Source organism: Myotis nattereri, assembly GCF_964212035.1.
Source record: "Myotis nattereri genome assembly, chromosome: 1".
Classification (NCBI taxonomy): Eukaryota; Metazoa; Chordata; class Mammalia; order Chiroptera; family Vespertilionidae; genus Myotis; species Myotis nattereri.
This window is the reverse complement of record NC_138075.1, coordinates 140,830,170-140,843,282: the sequence shown is the minus strand read 5'-3', so window position 1 is coordinate 140,843,282 and position 13,113 is coordinate 140,830,170. Positions and strand designations below refer to the sequence as shown.

At 39.7% G+C, this 13,113-nt stretch overlaps 1 protein-coding gene across 1 annotated transcript in view; it reads left to right on the top strand.

Moving 5' to 3' along the window:
- Positions 1 to 10,080, top strand: part of YME1L1 (YME1 like 1 ATPase) — a 58,569-nt gene extending 48,489 nt beyond the window's left edge. Inside the window, exons 14-19 of the mRNA XM_081104173.1 lie at positions 288 to 443; positions 1,323 to 1,474; positions 4,842 to 4,968; positions 5,063 to 5,136; positions 5,787 to 5,873; positions 8,597 to 10,080. Of these exons, the coding sequence (XP_080960299.1) occupies positions 288 to 443; positions 1,323 to 1,474; positions 4,842 to 4,968; positions 5,063 to 5,136; positions 5,787 to 5,873; positions 8,597 to 8,740 (740 nt within the window). The 3' untranslated portion in view covers positions 8,741 to 10,080. The remainder of the gene's footprint in view (positions 1 to 287; positions 444 to 1,322; positions 1,475 to 4,841; positions 4,969 to 5,062; positions 5,137 to 5,786; positions 5,874 to 8,596) is intronic.
- The last annotated feature ends 3,033 nt before the right edge of the window (positions 10,081 to 13,113 follow it).

The following is a 13,113-nucleotide window of genomic DNA, read 5'->3' as shown; positions in this document are numbered from 1 at the left end:
TAAATGATCAGATAACTCTACATTTCTTTGTTTTTTCACAAAGCTGTTTAAATTTAAGAGCTTTTGTTATTTGTCCCAATGGCAGTTTTAATGTCATATTTATAACAATTTTGACTTTTTCCCCTTAGAAGTTAGTAAAATAAATTTTTTAGTTTAATTAAGATAAATATTTTAAATTATAGTTCACGATGGCTGTTTTGTTTTTTTCTTTCGGAATTTGGGTTCTTTCTGGCAAACTTTCTTTTGGCTGTTTTGGAACTTTAATATATTGTGTTATATCTACACAGCTGTTGATCCAGAAATCATAGCTCGAGGTACTGTTGGCTTCTCTGGAGCAGAGTTGGAGAATCTTGTGAACCAAGCTGCTTTAAAGGCAGCTGTTGATGGAAAAGAAATGGTTACCATGAAAGAACTTGAGTTTTCCAAAGATAAAATTCTAATGGGTAGGTTTTCTTTATTTTCCTGTCTTATACTATTCAGTATGTTAGAGAATAAATTCTTCATTTTGAGAGGTTATTAAAAAAACAAAGGTAGCCCTGTCAGTGTTTTTCTGTGGTTAGAATCTTGGCTTGAGAATTGAAGTGCTGAGGGTTTGATGACCAGTCAGGGGCATGTACTTGGGTTGCAGGTTAGATCACGGGCCCCAATCGAGGCAGGTGTGGGAAGCAACCAATCAGTGTGCCTCTCTGACATCAATGTTTTTCTCTCTTTTTCTTCCTCCTCTCTTCTCCCTCCTTCCTTTCCTCCTTCCCTCTTTCCCTCTCTCCCTTTCCCCACCTTGCTCCTTTCTACACTTTATAAAAATCAGTGGAAAAAATATCCTCAGGTGAGGATTAACAACAACAAATAATAATAAAAACAAATGTATAGGGACATGAAAATATATATTTGAATGAAGAAAAACAATTTGGCCTCTCACAGACAAATGTAGATCATGGGTGCCTATGTTTTTACTCTTGTCTAATATTGCTGATGAAAGGATAGTTAATTTTACTCTTCTTAGTATTTTTTACTATAGCTCATGAATTGGCTTCAAAACAGGTTAGATAAGATATTCCTTTTAAATTGAAAGTTTAATTTCTAGAAATATAATTAAGCTTTCCCTTTGGCTATGAGAGTAAGATGATAGTTCTAACAATTTTGGTTTTCAGTTGACATTGTAGTTAATATGTACTTATTTTTAAGCTTTTACTTTGTTTAAAATATTTCTTAATGAAATTAAATCATGTTACTCTGCGAACAACTTTGAAGCAGATAGGTTTCATTTCTTTAAATATATCTCTCTAATGGAGTGTTTAACCTGATTAATTTTTTGCTTTTAGGGCCTGAACGGAGAAGTGTGGAAATCGATAACAAAAACAAAACCATCACTGCATATCATGAATCTGGCCATGCTATTATTGCATATTACACTAAAGATGCAATGCCTATCAACAAAGCTACAATCATGCCTCGAGGGCCAACACTTGGACATGTAAGTATCTTGCAGTTTTTCTTTGCTTTTAGATAGCACTTTCCAGAAGGATATGCATGAAATTGCTGATAAAATCCCTTTAAGACAACATTCAGCTACTTGCTAAATTTTTTGATATTTTCTCATATGTTTTTAATATATATTTTTGTTGATTTCAGAGAGGAAGGAAGAGGGATAGAGAGATAGAAACATCAATGATGAGAGAGAATCATTGATCGGCTGCCTCCTGCACGCCTCCCACTGGGGATTGAGCCTGCAACCTGGCATGTGCCCTTGACTGAAATCCAATCCGGGACCCTTCTATCCACTGAGCCAAATCTGCTAGGGCTATTGATATTTTCTTTCTTTCTTTTCTTTTTTTCTTAAGTATTTTTATTGATTTCAGAGAGGAAGGGAGAGGAAGATAGAAACATCAATGCTGACAGAGAATCATTGATTGGTTGCCTCCTGCACATCCCCTACTGGGGATTGAGCCCACAATCTAGGAATGTGCCCTTGACCAGAATTGAACCTGGGACTCTTCGGTCCACAGGCTGATGCTCTATACAGTGAACCAAACCAGCTGGGGCTGTTGATATTTTCTTTAACTTCCTGAACCAACTTGAAATTAGAGATCCTTGTGAAATTTATCTTTTAATAAAGAATATCCTTAATAGTCCAGATATTATATATTACAATATGAAATTTAATTCTGGAATAGCAGCAAATTATAATTCTTAGTTATGTAATTGCATTTTTCCCCCACAAAAGAAATGTACTGGCTCAGTAGTTTTTCTAAGATTTTTCTTATTGAGTACAAATTTTGTTCTCGTATCTTTCTAATTGTAGAGATTTTAAGCTTTTTTGTGCAACAGAGGATAAAAGAGTCCTATATCAGCATTATCTACCTGTTACTTATAAAATAACTAGGGTCCCGGTGCATGAAATTCGTGCACTGGAGGGTGGGGGGGGGGAGGGGAGTGTGTCCCTCAGCCCAGCCTGCCCCCTCTCACATACTAGGAGCCCTCAGGGGATGTCCTATTGACAGCTTAGGCCCGCTCCCAGCTCCCCTTGGGGAGCGGGCCTAAACTGCAGTCTGGCCTCCCTTTGTGGGAGGTGACCAGGCTGATTAGGGGAAGGCACCAGCCCCATCACCCCGCTGCTGCAGCCACTGCCAGTCACCACAGCCAGCAAGGTTTTTTCATCAACACGGACTCCAGTCCCATCACCATGAAAAAAATGACAACTTTTTTTAGGCATTTTCCAGATGTGTCTTTCATATAATAATAATTTCTTTATTATTTTTTTATCCTCACCTGAGGATATGTTTCCATTGATTTTTAGAGAATGTGAAAGAGAAAGGGAAAGACAGAGAAACATCAAAATGAGAGGAACACTTTGATTGGTTGCCACCTGCATGAGCCCTGACCTGGGCCCCGGCCAGGGAGGAGCCTGCAACCTAGGTACATGCCCTTGGTCAGAATTGAACCCAGACCCTGCCATCAGCAGGCCATGGCATTATCCACTGAGCCAAAGTGGCTAGGGCAGGATATGACATTTCTTAGCCCTCCAGCAGCGGACCTTCGTTTTTTTCACCAGGAATGTGGTGAAAAACCCTAGGTCACCGTTTTGGATTCTTATTACCCAAGTTACTAAGAATATTACCAGTGGCATACAGGGAGCTTAACCAATGAGTGGTCAGAAAAGGTGCTTCCTCTGTAGTTCACACCAATCTTCGGCTTGGCACCCCACCCACCCCCGCCCCAGGCTTGACGCCTCTGGCCCAGGCCTGACCCCTTGGCCAGAGGTGTTGACCCCATCACCCTCCGATTGCCAGATTGGCCCCTTGCCCAGGCCTGATGCCTCCGCCAGAGGTGTAAGGCCTGGGCAGGGGACCCCCATCTCCCTCCCATAGCTGGCTCCGCCCCCCGCCCAGGCCTGAGGCCTCTGGCCCAGGTATCAGGCCTGAGCAGGGGACCCGCACACCCCTCTGATTGACGGCTCCACCCCCCACCCAGGCCTGACGCCTGGGCCAAAGGCGTTGACCCCCATCACCCTCCAATTGCAGGATCGACCCCTTGCCCAGGCCTGATGCCTCTGCCAGAGGCGTCAGGCCTGGGCAGGGGACCCTCATTTCCCCCCATCACTGGCTCTGCCCCCCACCCAGGCCTGATGCCTCTGGCCCAGGCGTTAGGCCTGGGCAGGGGACCCCCAAACCCCTCCGATTGCTGGCTCCGCCCCCCGCCCAGGCCTGATGCCTCAGCCAGAGGAGTTGACCCTCATCACCCTCCGATCCCCGGATCGGCCCCCTGCCCAGGCCTAACGCCTCTGGCTGAGGCGTTAGGCCTGGGCAGGGGACCCCCAGCTCCCACCATCCCCCGCTCCGCCCCTGCTTCCCACGATCTCAGGCACCGCCCCTGCCCAGGCCTAATGCCTCTGGCCAAGTCTTTAGGACTGGGCAGGGGACCCCCAGCTCCCCACGGTTACAGGCTCCGCCCCTGCCCAACCTAATGCCTCTGGCCAAGGCATTAGGCCTGGGCAGGGGACCCCCAGCTCCCTGCGATTGCAGGCTCTGCCCCTGCCCAGGCCTAATGCCTCTGGCCAAGGCATTAGGCCTGGGCAGGGGACCCCCAGTTGCCCAGGATCGCTGACTCCGCCCCTGCACCCTGCGATGGCTGGTTCCGCCCCTGCCCAGGCCTAAGGCCTCTGGCCAAGGTGTTAGGTCTGTGCAGGGGACCCCCAGCTCCCCCGATTGCAGGCTCCACCCCTGCCCAGGACTAACGTCTTTGGCCAATGCTTTAGGCCTGGGCGAGGGACCCCTAGCTCCCCGGACTGCCGGCTCCACCCCTGCCCAGCTCCCATCGCGGGCTCCACCCCTACTGCTTGCGATCACTGGGGGGGGGGGGGGGGGTGGCAAAGGCGCCTGGTTCTCTGATCATGGCTGGGGGGCAGGGCAGGGGCCGCTTTTGCCCTGCCCCCGGCTCTTAGCTCCCCCCTGGGTTTCGGATCACCGTCAGTGGCAGGGGGCTTCTTCCGTCCTTTCCCTTTCGCCTCCCAGCATTGTGCCTACATATGCAAATTAACCACCATCTTTGTTGGTGGTTAACCGCCATCTTAGTTGGCAGTTAATTTGCATATCTCCCTGATTAGCCAATGGGAAGGGTAGCAGTCGTAAGCTAATTACCATGTTTCTCTATTATTAGATATGATTTTCCTTATTTTATAAATTGCTGGTTTTGTCATCAGTCACCTGATGGTCATCTCTACTAAATGTCTTGGGGCTTTCAGCATCATGGTATTAAGTAAGGTGAGAGGACCAGATGATAATTCTGGTTATTGTAGGTGTTCCAAAACTCTCTGAATTTTTTTCGGTTTTTCAATTGTCTAGGTTTCCCTGTTGCCTGAGAATGACAGGTGGAATGAAACCAGAGCTCAGCTGCTTGCACAAATGGATGTTAGTATGGGAGGAAGAGTGGCAGAGGAGCTTATATTTGGAACTGACCATATAACAACAGGTTGGCTGTAAAGAATGGCGTTAGTTCAAATTGTGTTTGTTGGTTTAAAGATATTTTTTTTAAAATGAGTTCTATGTTTATTTTAAAATTTTAGGTGCTTCCAGTGATTTCGATAATGCAACTAAAATAGCAAAGTGGATGGTTACCAAATTTGGAATGAGTGAAAAGGTATTGGCTAATTTTATTATTCCTCATGTCTCCAATGATATGTGCCAAGTGTCTCTTGAGAGAGGGTTTTAATTTTAAATTGATAACATTTACTTTCCTCTGTCTCATTCCAAATGGAGTTGTCTTTGCTTATTCTAAACTAAACCTTATTTTCTGAGTAATTTAGTATTCTGTTTCCATTCTAGCTACTTGAACACTAATAATTATTCGTTCATGAGTTAACAAAATGATAAGACAAATTCTTTAGCCGTTTCTATTCATATGACATAAAAAATCTACTTGCTGAGCCTGCCATACTTTACCCTTTTCACTTTCTTGCATTATTGCTGTGGTTCCATGAAGCAATTCTAATACTCTGAATTGTGGATTTCTGGACTTGGAATAGCTGCCAGAGTTTTCTAAGAAGGCACTCACTAGCATACTTATGATTTTAAATTTTCTGTCTTGCTCACACTGTAGTTTTAGTGTTATACTTTCAGAAAAATGATAAAATTTCTTTGCCTTTAAGGCCATTTTATATTGAATTTCTTAATTTCCCTCCATGAAATTGGTTTTCTTATGTATAGGATGGTACTTCCTCTGTTATGTTTTATTTGTGGAGTTTTTTGTTTTGTTTTGTTTTCTGTTCAATTTCTTCCCATTTGTTTTAGCTTGGAGTTATGACCTACAGTGATACGGGGAAACTAAGTCCAGAAACGCAATCAGCTATTGAACAAGAAATCAGAATCCTTCTGAAGGTAATGACCATATTTTTCTACATTTATTTATTTAGTCATAATGTGCCTAAATAGTTGGGTTAAACCCTTTTGTTCTTTAGAAATAAAGATAATAAAGATAATATTTCAACCATGATTTATTTATTTATTTGTTAATCCTCACCTGAGGATATTTTTTTCATTGATTTTTAGAAAGAGTGGAAGGGATGGGGCTGGGGTGGAGGGGTGGAGGTGTGTGTGTGTGTGTGTGTGTGTGTGTGAGAGAGAGAGAGAGAGAGAGAGAGAGAGAGAAAGGTAAGAGAGACACATTGATTAATTGCCTCCCACACAGGCCCCTACCAGGGCTGGGAATCAAACCTGGAACCCAGGAATGTGCCTTTGATGAGCCTTGACTGGGAATCGAATCCACACTCTTTTGGTGCACAGACCGATGCTCTAATCATTGAGCAACACCGGCCAGGGGGCAACCTTGATTTAAATATATTGTTAGAGACCTGTGGTCATAGACTGGATCTTTATTTTATTCTGACTGTAGACTAAGACCAGTTTATATTAGTGATTATAAATATTTAATTTTCTTTTATTTATAAAACCATAAGTTATTAGAATGAACTATATTGATTATTGATTCTTTATTGTTTTCCCATTCTGACATATATTCAGCATGTGTTATTTGCTTGTGCCTAGCAGTGTGCATATGCTCAGAATACTGAATAAGCAAAACAAAGGTCATATTGACTGCAGGGTTCAATACAGATTAGGATAAAAGAATGTGTAAGAGTAGATTCAATGAGATCAGTTGGTAGGTACTGTGGTCATCTAGTCACGGTATAATGGATGCTCGGGTTAGGGTGGTGAAATGTAGAAATTGAGAAACGTGTGGGTTCAAGAGATACTGATGTAGTGGAATCAAATGCCTTGTGATATTTTGGTTGAGAGAGCAGCTGTGAATCTAAAAACAATATTTTAGATTTCTGCCCCATGCAACTCAGTTGTATCATTTACTTCGTAAACACTGGCCATGGCCTAAGGCTGGCAAGGATGTAGGTCATAAGGTCAATTTCATATTTGTTGAATTGGAGGTAGTGTAGTGAAGATTAAAAATTGGGAAAGATTCATGAATGTGGAGCTAGTTCAGAGGTTGGATATGGTTCTGTTTGGGGTTGCATGAAGGTAGGTCTTGGAATGGAGAAGACTGAGCCAAGAGCCAGAAGTCTTTAGTGAATGTGGACTTAGGTAGCACAGTGAAGGCTGTCGGGTAAGGCTGTAGTCAAATAGCATGAACTTGAAAGGAGTAGAGCTTGATAGAAGAGGGAGTACATTCATTATTGCACAAACATTGATACAAAAACATCACGGTTCAGAGTGTTTATATGATCTGTGTTGGTAAGAATCAGCCCAGAAATCCTCTTCTGCTGCTTGTGATGGTGGCATGGGTCCTTAAAGACTGGGACCAGCCAGAATCAATGGATTTGCAAAGGTCCTGGGTTTTTGGCTTGAGAGGGATCCTCAGATCAACCCCAGGATCTCAGGCAGAGCTGCAGGTTGGGCTCACCTCTATCCCTGGGCCCAATCCCAGGCGTGGTCTTGTGGTCAGAGCCGTTAGCCACCCCTGCTGTGCCAGCTGGCTAGGATGGCCAGGAGGCCTGGGGGCCAGTCAACACTGGCCCAAGTTCTTTTCCACCCATTTTTATAAGGGCAAAAATATGACTAAATATAAAAGTATTGGCAAAAACATTGTACAGACAAATGTGACACTGCCACAAATGAATTGTTAGTAGTGTCTTTATTTTACGACCTGATAAACTTAACCCAAACTCACTTTTGGAAAGACAATTGAAGGACTTAAGTGACAAATTCAAGGTGGATTGCAAAGAAAAATGTATGGAAATCAGGGATCAGCTGTAGTAATACTGTTATAGTTGTCACAAATTAACAAGTAAGTATATTATACAAGTGAAAAACGGAAATAGTAGGTCTTTTCTAGCTGTTAAATAGATCAGTGAAATCAAGAGGCAAAAGGAGCAAATTTCCTTCTTTTTAAACATACATACTGAATAGATAAATAGATTTCTATGTTCAGAGGCCTTATTTAAAAAGCAGATAAATACAAAGTATACTTTAATTTTTTAAAGTACCTCTTGACCTAGGTAATAATTTTCCTATGTGATAGATTTTGAGGTAAAAAATAAAACATTTGGAAAGTACAAAAGTATTATTTTTGGAAACCAAGCTTTTATATATTTTTATTTGCCTTGGCTGGTAGCTTAGTTGCGTTGTCCAGATAAGTTGAGTTTATGCATTTGATCCCTGGACAGGGCACGTATGAGAGTCAGCCAATGGCCAGGCTGGAGTGGCTACATGGTTGAGCATGGTCCTGTGCACCAAAGGTTGCTGGTTCAATTCTTGGTCGTGGCACATAAGGAGGGCCACCAATTGATGTTTCTCTCACACATCCATGATTCTCTCTTTCTCCCTTCCTCTCTCTATGCTTATCCTCGGGTGATGATTAAATAAGAAAAAAAGAATCAACCAATGAATAAATACATCAATAAGTGGAACAACAAATTGATGTTTCTCTCCTCTCTAAAATCAATAAAAAAATTTTTAAATGCTTTTATCTTTATAAATAGAAATAAATTGATTCACATTTTTAGGGTATATAGATTTTTTCTTTTCTCATTTTTGGTTTTTGCTTCTCCTAAGTTTTTTTTGCCTCTTATAGATTTGCTTTTCTATTTTAGGACTCATATGAACGAGCAAAACATATCTTGAAGACTCATGCAAAAGAGCATAAGAATCTAGCAGAAGCTTTATTGACCTATGAGACTTTGGATGCCAAAGAGATTCAAATTGTTCTTGAAGGGAAGAAATTGGAATTGAGGTGATCTCTCTTGAAATGGGTCCATTGCTGGTTTTACTGCAAGAATATAAGTAGCATTGCAGTACTCTCCTTTTGCAACACTTCTCTCCCATTTTTGACCTGGTATCACTCAAGTGTGTGAAACACTTTATCAACCTTTTGTCACATTTATCTACTTTTGGTTATTCTCATGATGACACCTATTGCAAATTAGCAATCCATAGCAACTATGTTAAAGAAAATAAAGAACTATCAGGATTGAAACAGCTTGTTTGAGAAATGTCCATCAGTTATTAAGTTGCACATAAATAATGATTTTATGCTGGTTTCTCTACTAGATGTGAATAAAATTGTGCCTTGAGCTCCTTGGAAGTCTTTTTACTTAGAAAAAATGAAATTGTTGAAGAATTGTCCTCATTTCTAGGTAGTACCATTGATCTTTGATAAAGAAGTGATGCTATTTGGCTGCTGGTACACCATATTTCTACATACATCTGTGGAAACTTCATTAAGATACACTTAATTATGCTCCAGATTGTCCACATATAAAATTGTGTTTAAAAAAAAAAAATCTTAAAAATAGTGAATTGTAAATGTAAAGGTACAATCAGAATTAAGTGATTATAAACTTTTAAAAATGTACCATGCATTTTTGTGGTCTTTTTTTTTTTTTTTTTTAACATTATCATGGTCACTAATGAAATTTATTTCAGGACTGCAGTCTTTTGTTAAATAAAAAAATGACACTTCCAATTTTGAATAAGTATATAATGATGCTTGATATTGAAAGTAAAATTAGATCAAAAGCTCAGTCCCCTTCAAAATGAACTTTTGAATTACACTGTATCAGAAATGGAAAATTGTGTTTGTTTTTCATTCAGATTTTGTGAATATGAACATGCTGTTACAGGATTTACAAATTTATTTAACTCAATAGAAAAATTAGAGTATATTTTATTGCTTTTTATATTTAACCAAATTATATTCTTGAAGTGATTTTATTAAAATTACCTGTAGTTTTCTAATAACTTTTAAGCTGTATATGGTCTTCATTGAGGATGTTGATTGCAGGAACTTGCCACATGATATTTGTGCCCCTTTTAAAAATAATTTTAAATTTGATGTAATTTCAAACTTACAGAAATGTTAACAGAATAATAGAAGTAACTTCCATTTACTCTTGACAGAGATTCATTAGTTGTGTTCATTTGCCTAATTTTCTATTGCCGCCTCCCTTTTGCTCTTCCCTTCCACCCTCTCCCTCTTTGTGTGTGTATATGTATATGTGTGTACATGTCTTTGTGTGGATTTGTGTTTCATTTCTCCTGGTAGACTTCTAGGATTAAAGTTGATGAGTCATGGGATAACTTTTATGAACCTGAGGAATTGTTTCCAAAATAACTATACAACAATATTATATTCCAACCACCAGTGTTTGAGGGTTCCAGTGTCTCCACATCTTATACAGTACTTCTTATAGTCTTCTTCTTCTTCTTTTTTTAAAAATTTGAATGTATTGAGGTGACATCGGTCGGTAAAATTATGTAGGTTTCTGGTATACAGTTCTACAGTACATCATCATCTGTATATTGCACTGTTTGTTTTATTCATTTTAAGAAATCACATATTGTGACTGCAAGTCCTTTATCAACTGGATCTTGCTTTTTTAAAATCCAGTCTGGCAATCTCTTCTGTTATTTCAGTTGGGTATGGTTCATTCATGTTTAATATTGATATAGTTGTTTATAATATCTGCTACATCACTTTTTGTTTTCTGTTTTTCTCATAGCTAAAGAGGTCTCCTGTTCCTCTTTTATTTAAGTTACATTTTAGTGGTTGCTCTAGGGATGATAATACACATCAACTTATCATAGTATACTTCAAAATAATACAAATTTAATTCTGGTAACATGGATTAACTATATTTTAGCATTTTCTTCTCTTTGTGCTATTATTGTCATTTGTAATATCTTTATATATTACAACTCAACAATACAATACTATACTGCTATCTTATATTTTTAGTCTTTGTTGGGAATATCTTTAATTTGCCTTTTTTAAAAAATAGTTTTGCTGGGTATAGCATAATACATGGACTGACTTTTTTTTCTTTTTTAAAGATTTTCTTTTTAAAAAAATTATTTTTTATTGATTTCAGAGAGGAAGGGAGAGCGAGAGAAACATCAATGATGAGAGAGAATCATTGATTGGCTGCCTCCTGCATGCCATCTACTGGAAATCAAGCCAGCAACCCTGGCATGCGCCCTGACTGCGAATTGAACTGTGACCTCCTGGTTCATAGGTCGATGCTCAACCAATGAGCCATACTGGACTGGCAGTTTTGTTTCTTTTAAATAACTTTGAATATGTTACCCCAGAGACACTACCATTATTTTTGGAGAAAAGTTAGCTATTAATCAAAATTTTGGTCTCCTTTGGTGATAGGTTGTTTATCTCTTATTTTTAAGAAGTTTTTCTCAGCCTTGACTTTTAGTAGTTGGACTGTGATATGTTCATTATGTTTTTCATCAAACATGAGTTTGTTTTTTTATCTTCATCTGAGGATATGTTTATTGATTTTAGAGAGAGAAACACCATTGTGAGAGAGAACCATTGATATGTTGCCTCCATACACACCCTGACCAGGGATCAGAACTACAACTTAGGTATGTGCCCTTACAGGAATTGAACCCACAGTGTTTTGGTGTATGGGATAATGTTACAACCAACTGAGCCACCCGGCCACGACAAATTTGAGAATTTTTTTGACAATTATTTTTTTCAAATATACTTATCTGTCCTTTATTGTCTCTCTTCTGGGATTGTTCTTGCAAATGTGTTGAAACACTTGGTATTGATCTGGTCTCTCAGGCTTTGTTACTTTTCTTCATTGTTTTCTCTCTTCTCTTCAGATTGAATAATTTCTTTTGATTCTTCAGGGTCAATTCATTCTTTCTTCTACCATGTCAAATCAGTGAGTTTCACATCATTGTATTCTTCATCTCCAAATTCTATTTGGCCTTTCATATACTCTCTATCTTAATAGAGGTTCTCCATGCATTGCATCATTTTTATCATAGTTTTCATTAATTCTTTAAATATGACTTGCACTAGTTCTTTGAACATGTTCACAACAGATGCTTTTAAGTCTATGATAAATTCAACATCTTGAGGAGATAGTTTCTATTTCTTCCTTAGTAAGGGTCACATTTTCTTATTTCTTTGTTTTCTAATTTTTTCTTTCTTTCTAATCTTATTGAATTTCAGCTAGTGTTGCAATATGGAGTCGATTTTCTTTATAGAGGGTTGTCCTTGTTTTGTTTAATAAGTTGCCTCCAGCAAATTTGTGAAGTTTGTTCCTGCTGGGGAGTGTGCAGACATTCATGTCTGTTCATTTATAAAATGTTTAAATCTTGCTTCCTAAGGTTTGTTGCTATGTTTGCATTGCATAGCATTTAGCCAAAGATTAGACTGAGGTTCTCTTCACGTCCCATCAGTCAGGACTCCCACCTGCTGATGGATCTGTGTGTTGGCTCACAGGACATTCAGTGTTCAGGTCATTTTCAAGTCTGCCCTAGTTTTGCACATCCCAGAGAACAAATGAATTGGTTGTGGAAAAGTGTTCCACATGTTTCTTGGTTACTCTTAGAGGGAAAACACATTAATGACAGCCTTTGAACTGGAATTGGAAAACATTTGCTAAGGGATTTGGTAAGGCATCCATCTCTCAGTCATTTTTCATCACAAAACAAATACTAGTCTACACATTATGAATTCCATTAGCATAACTTAAATGAGTGTGCAGGAAAGCAGAACCAGGGCATTATTTGAGTCTTAGATAGGCATGAGGGTTCCAAGCAACACCTTACTACAGGGCATCTGCTCTGGGTCCAAAATTAGTTCCACAAAAATCTGGGAATGGGAAATTTTAAATTCCAATTGCTCATTTGTCCAAGGAAACACAAACTCAGAGTTGGCCTAACGTTTACTCTATCTCTGGTCCATAGAGAAACTCTAGAGTCCACTGACCTGGAGTCCTACCTCTCTGCAGCCGGGCCATGTCTTTGATCCTCAGTGCAGGACTGTCAGAGCCTTCTCGTCACATGTCACTACAGAGAGCCTCTCCTGTAAATCTGAGGAGCAAATAGGGTACAATAGGTCATTTTCTAACTGGGCTGCTTTAGGAGGCAAATCCTTGGTGATCATTGTTTAAACCATTCACACACACAAAAACCAGTTGGTCTAGCTAAGCTGAGTCGTCCTGAGAATTTTGTTGATTTGGTTAATTCTTTTGCCAATGAAGGCACTCGTCCCTCAGCAGGGACCCCTTCACCAGCAGCAATTTTTGCGAAAGGTCCAGGCACTCAGTTTCTGGGTCTCCATTTCCAAGCAATTTTG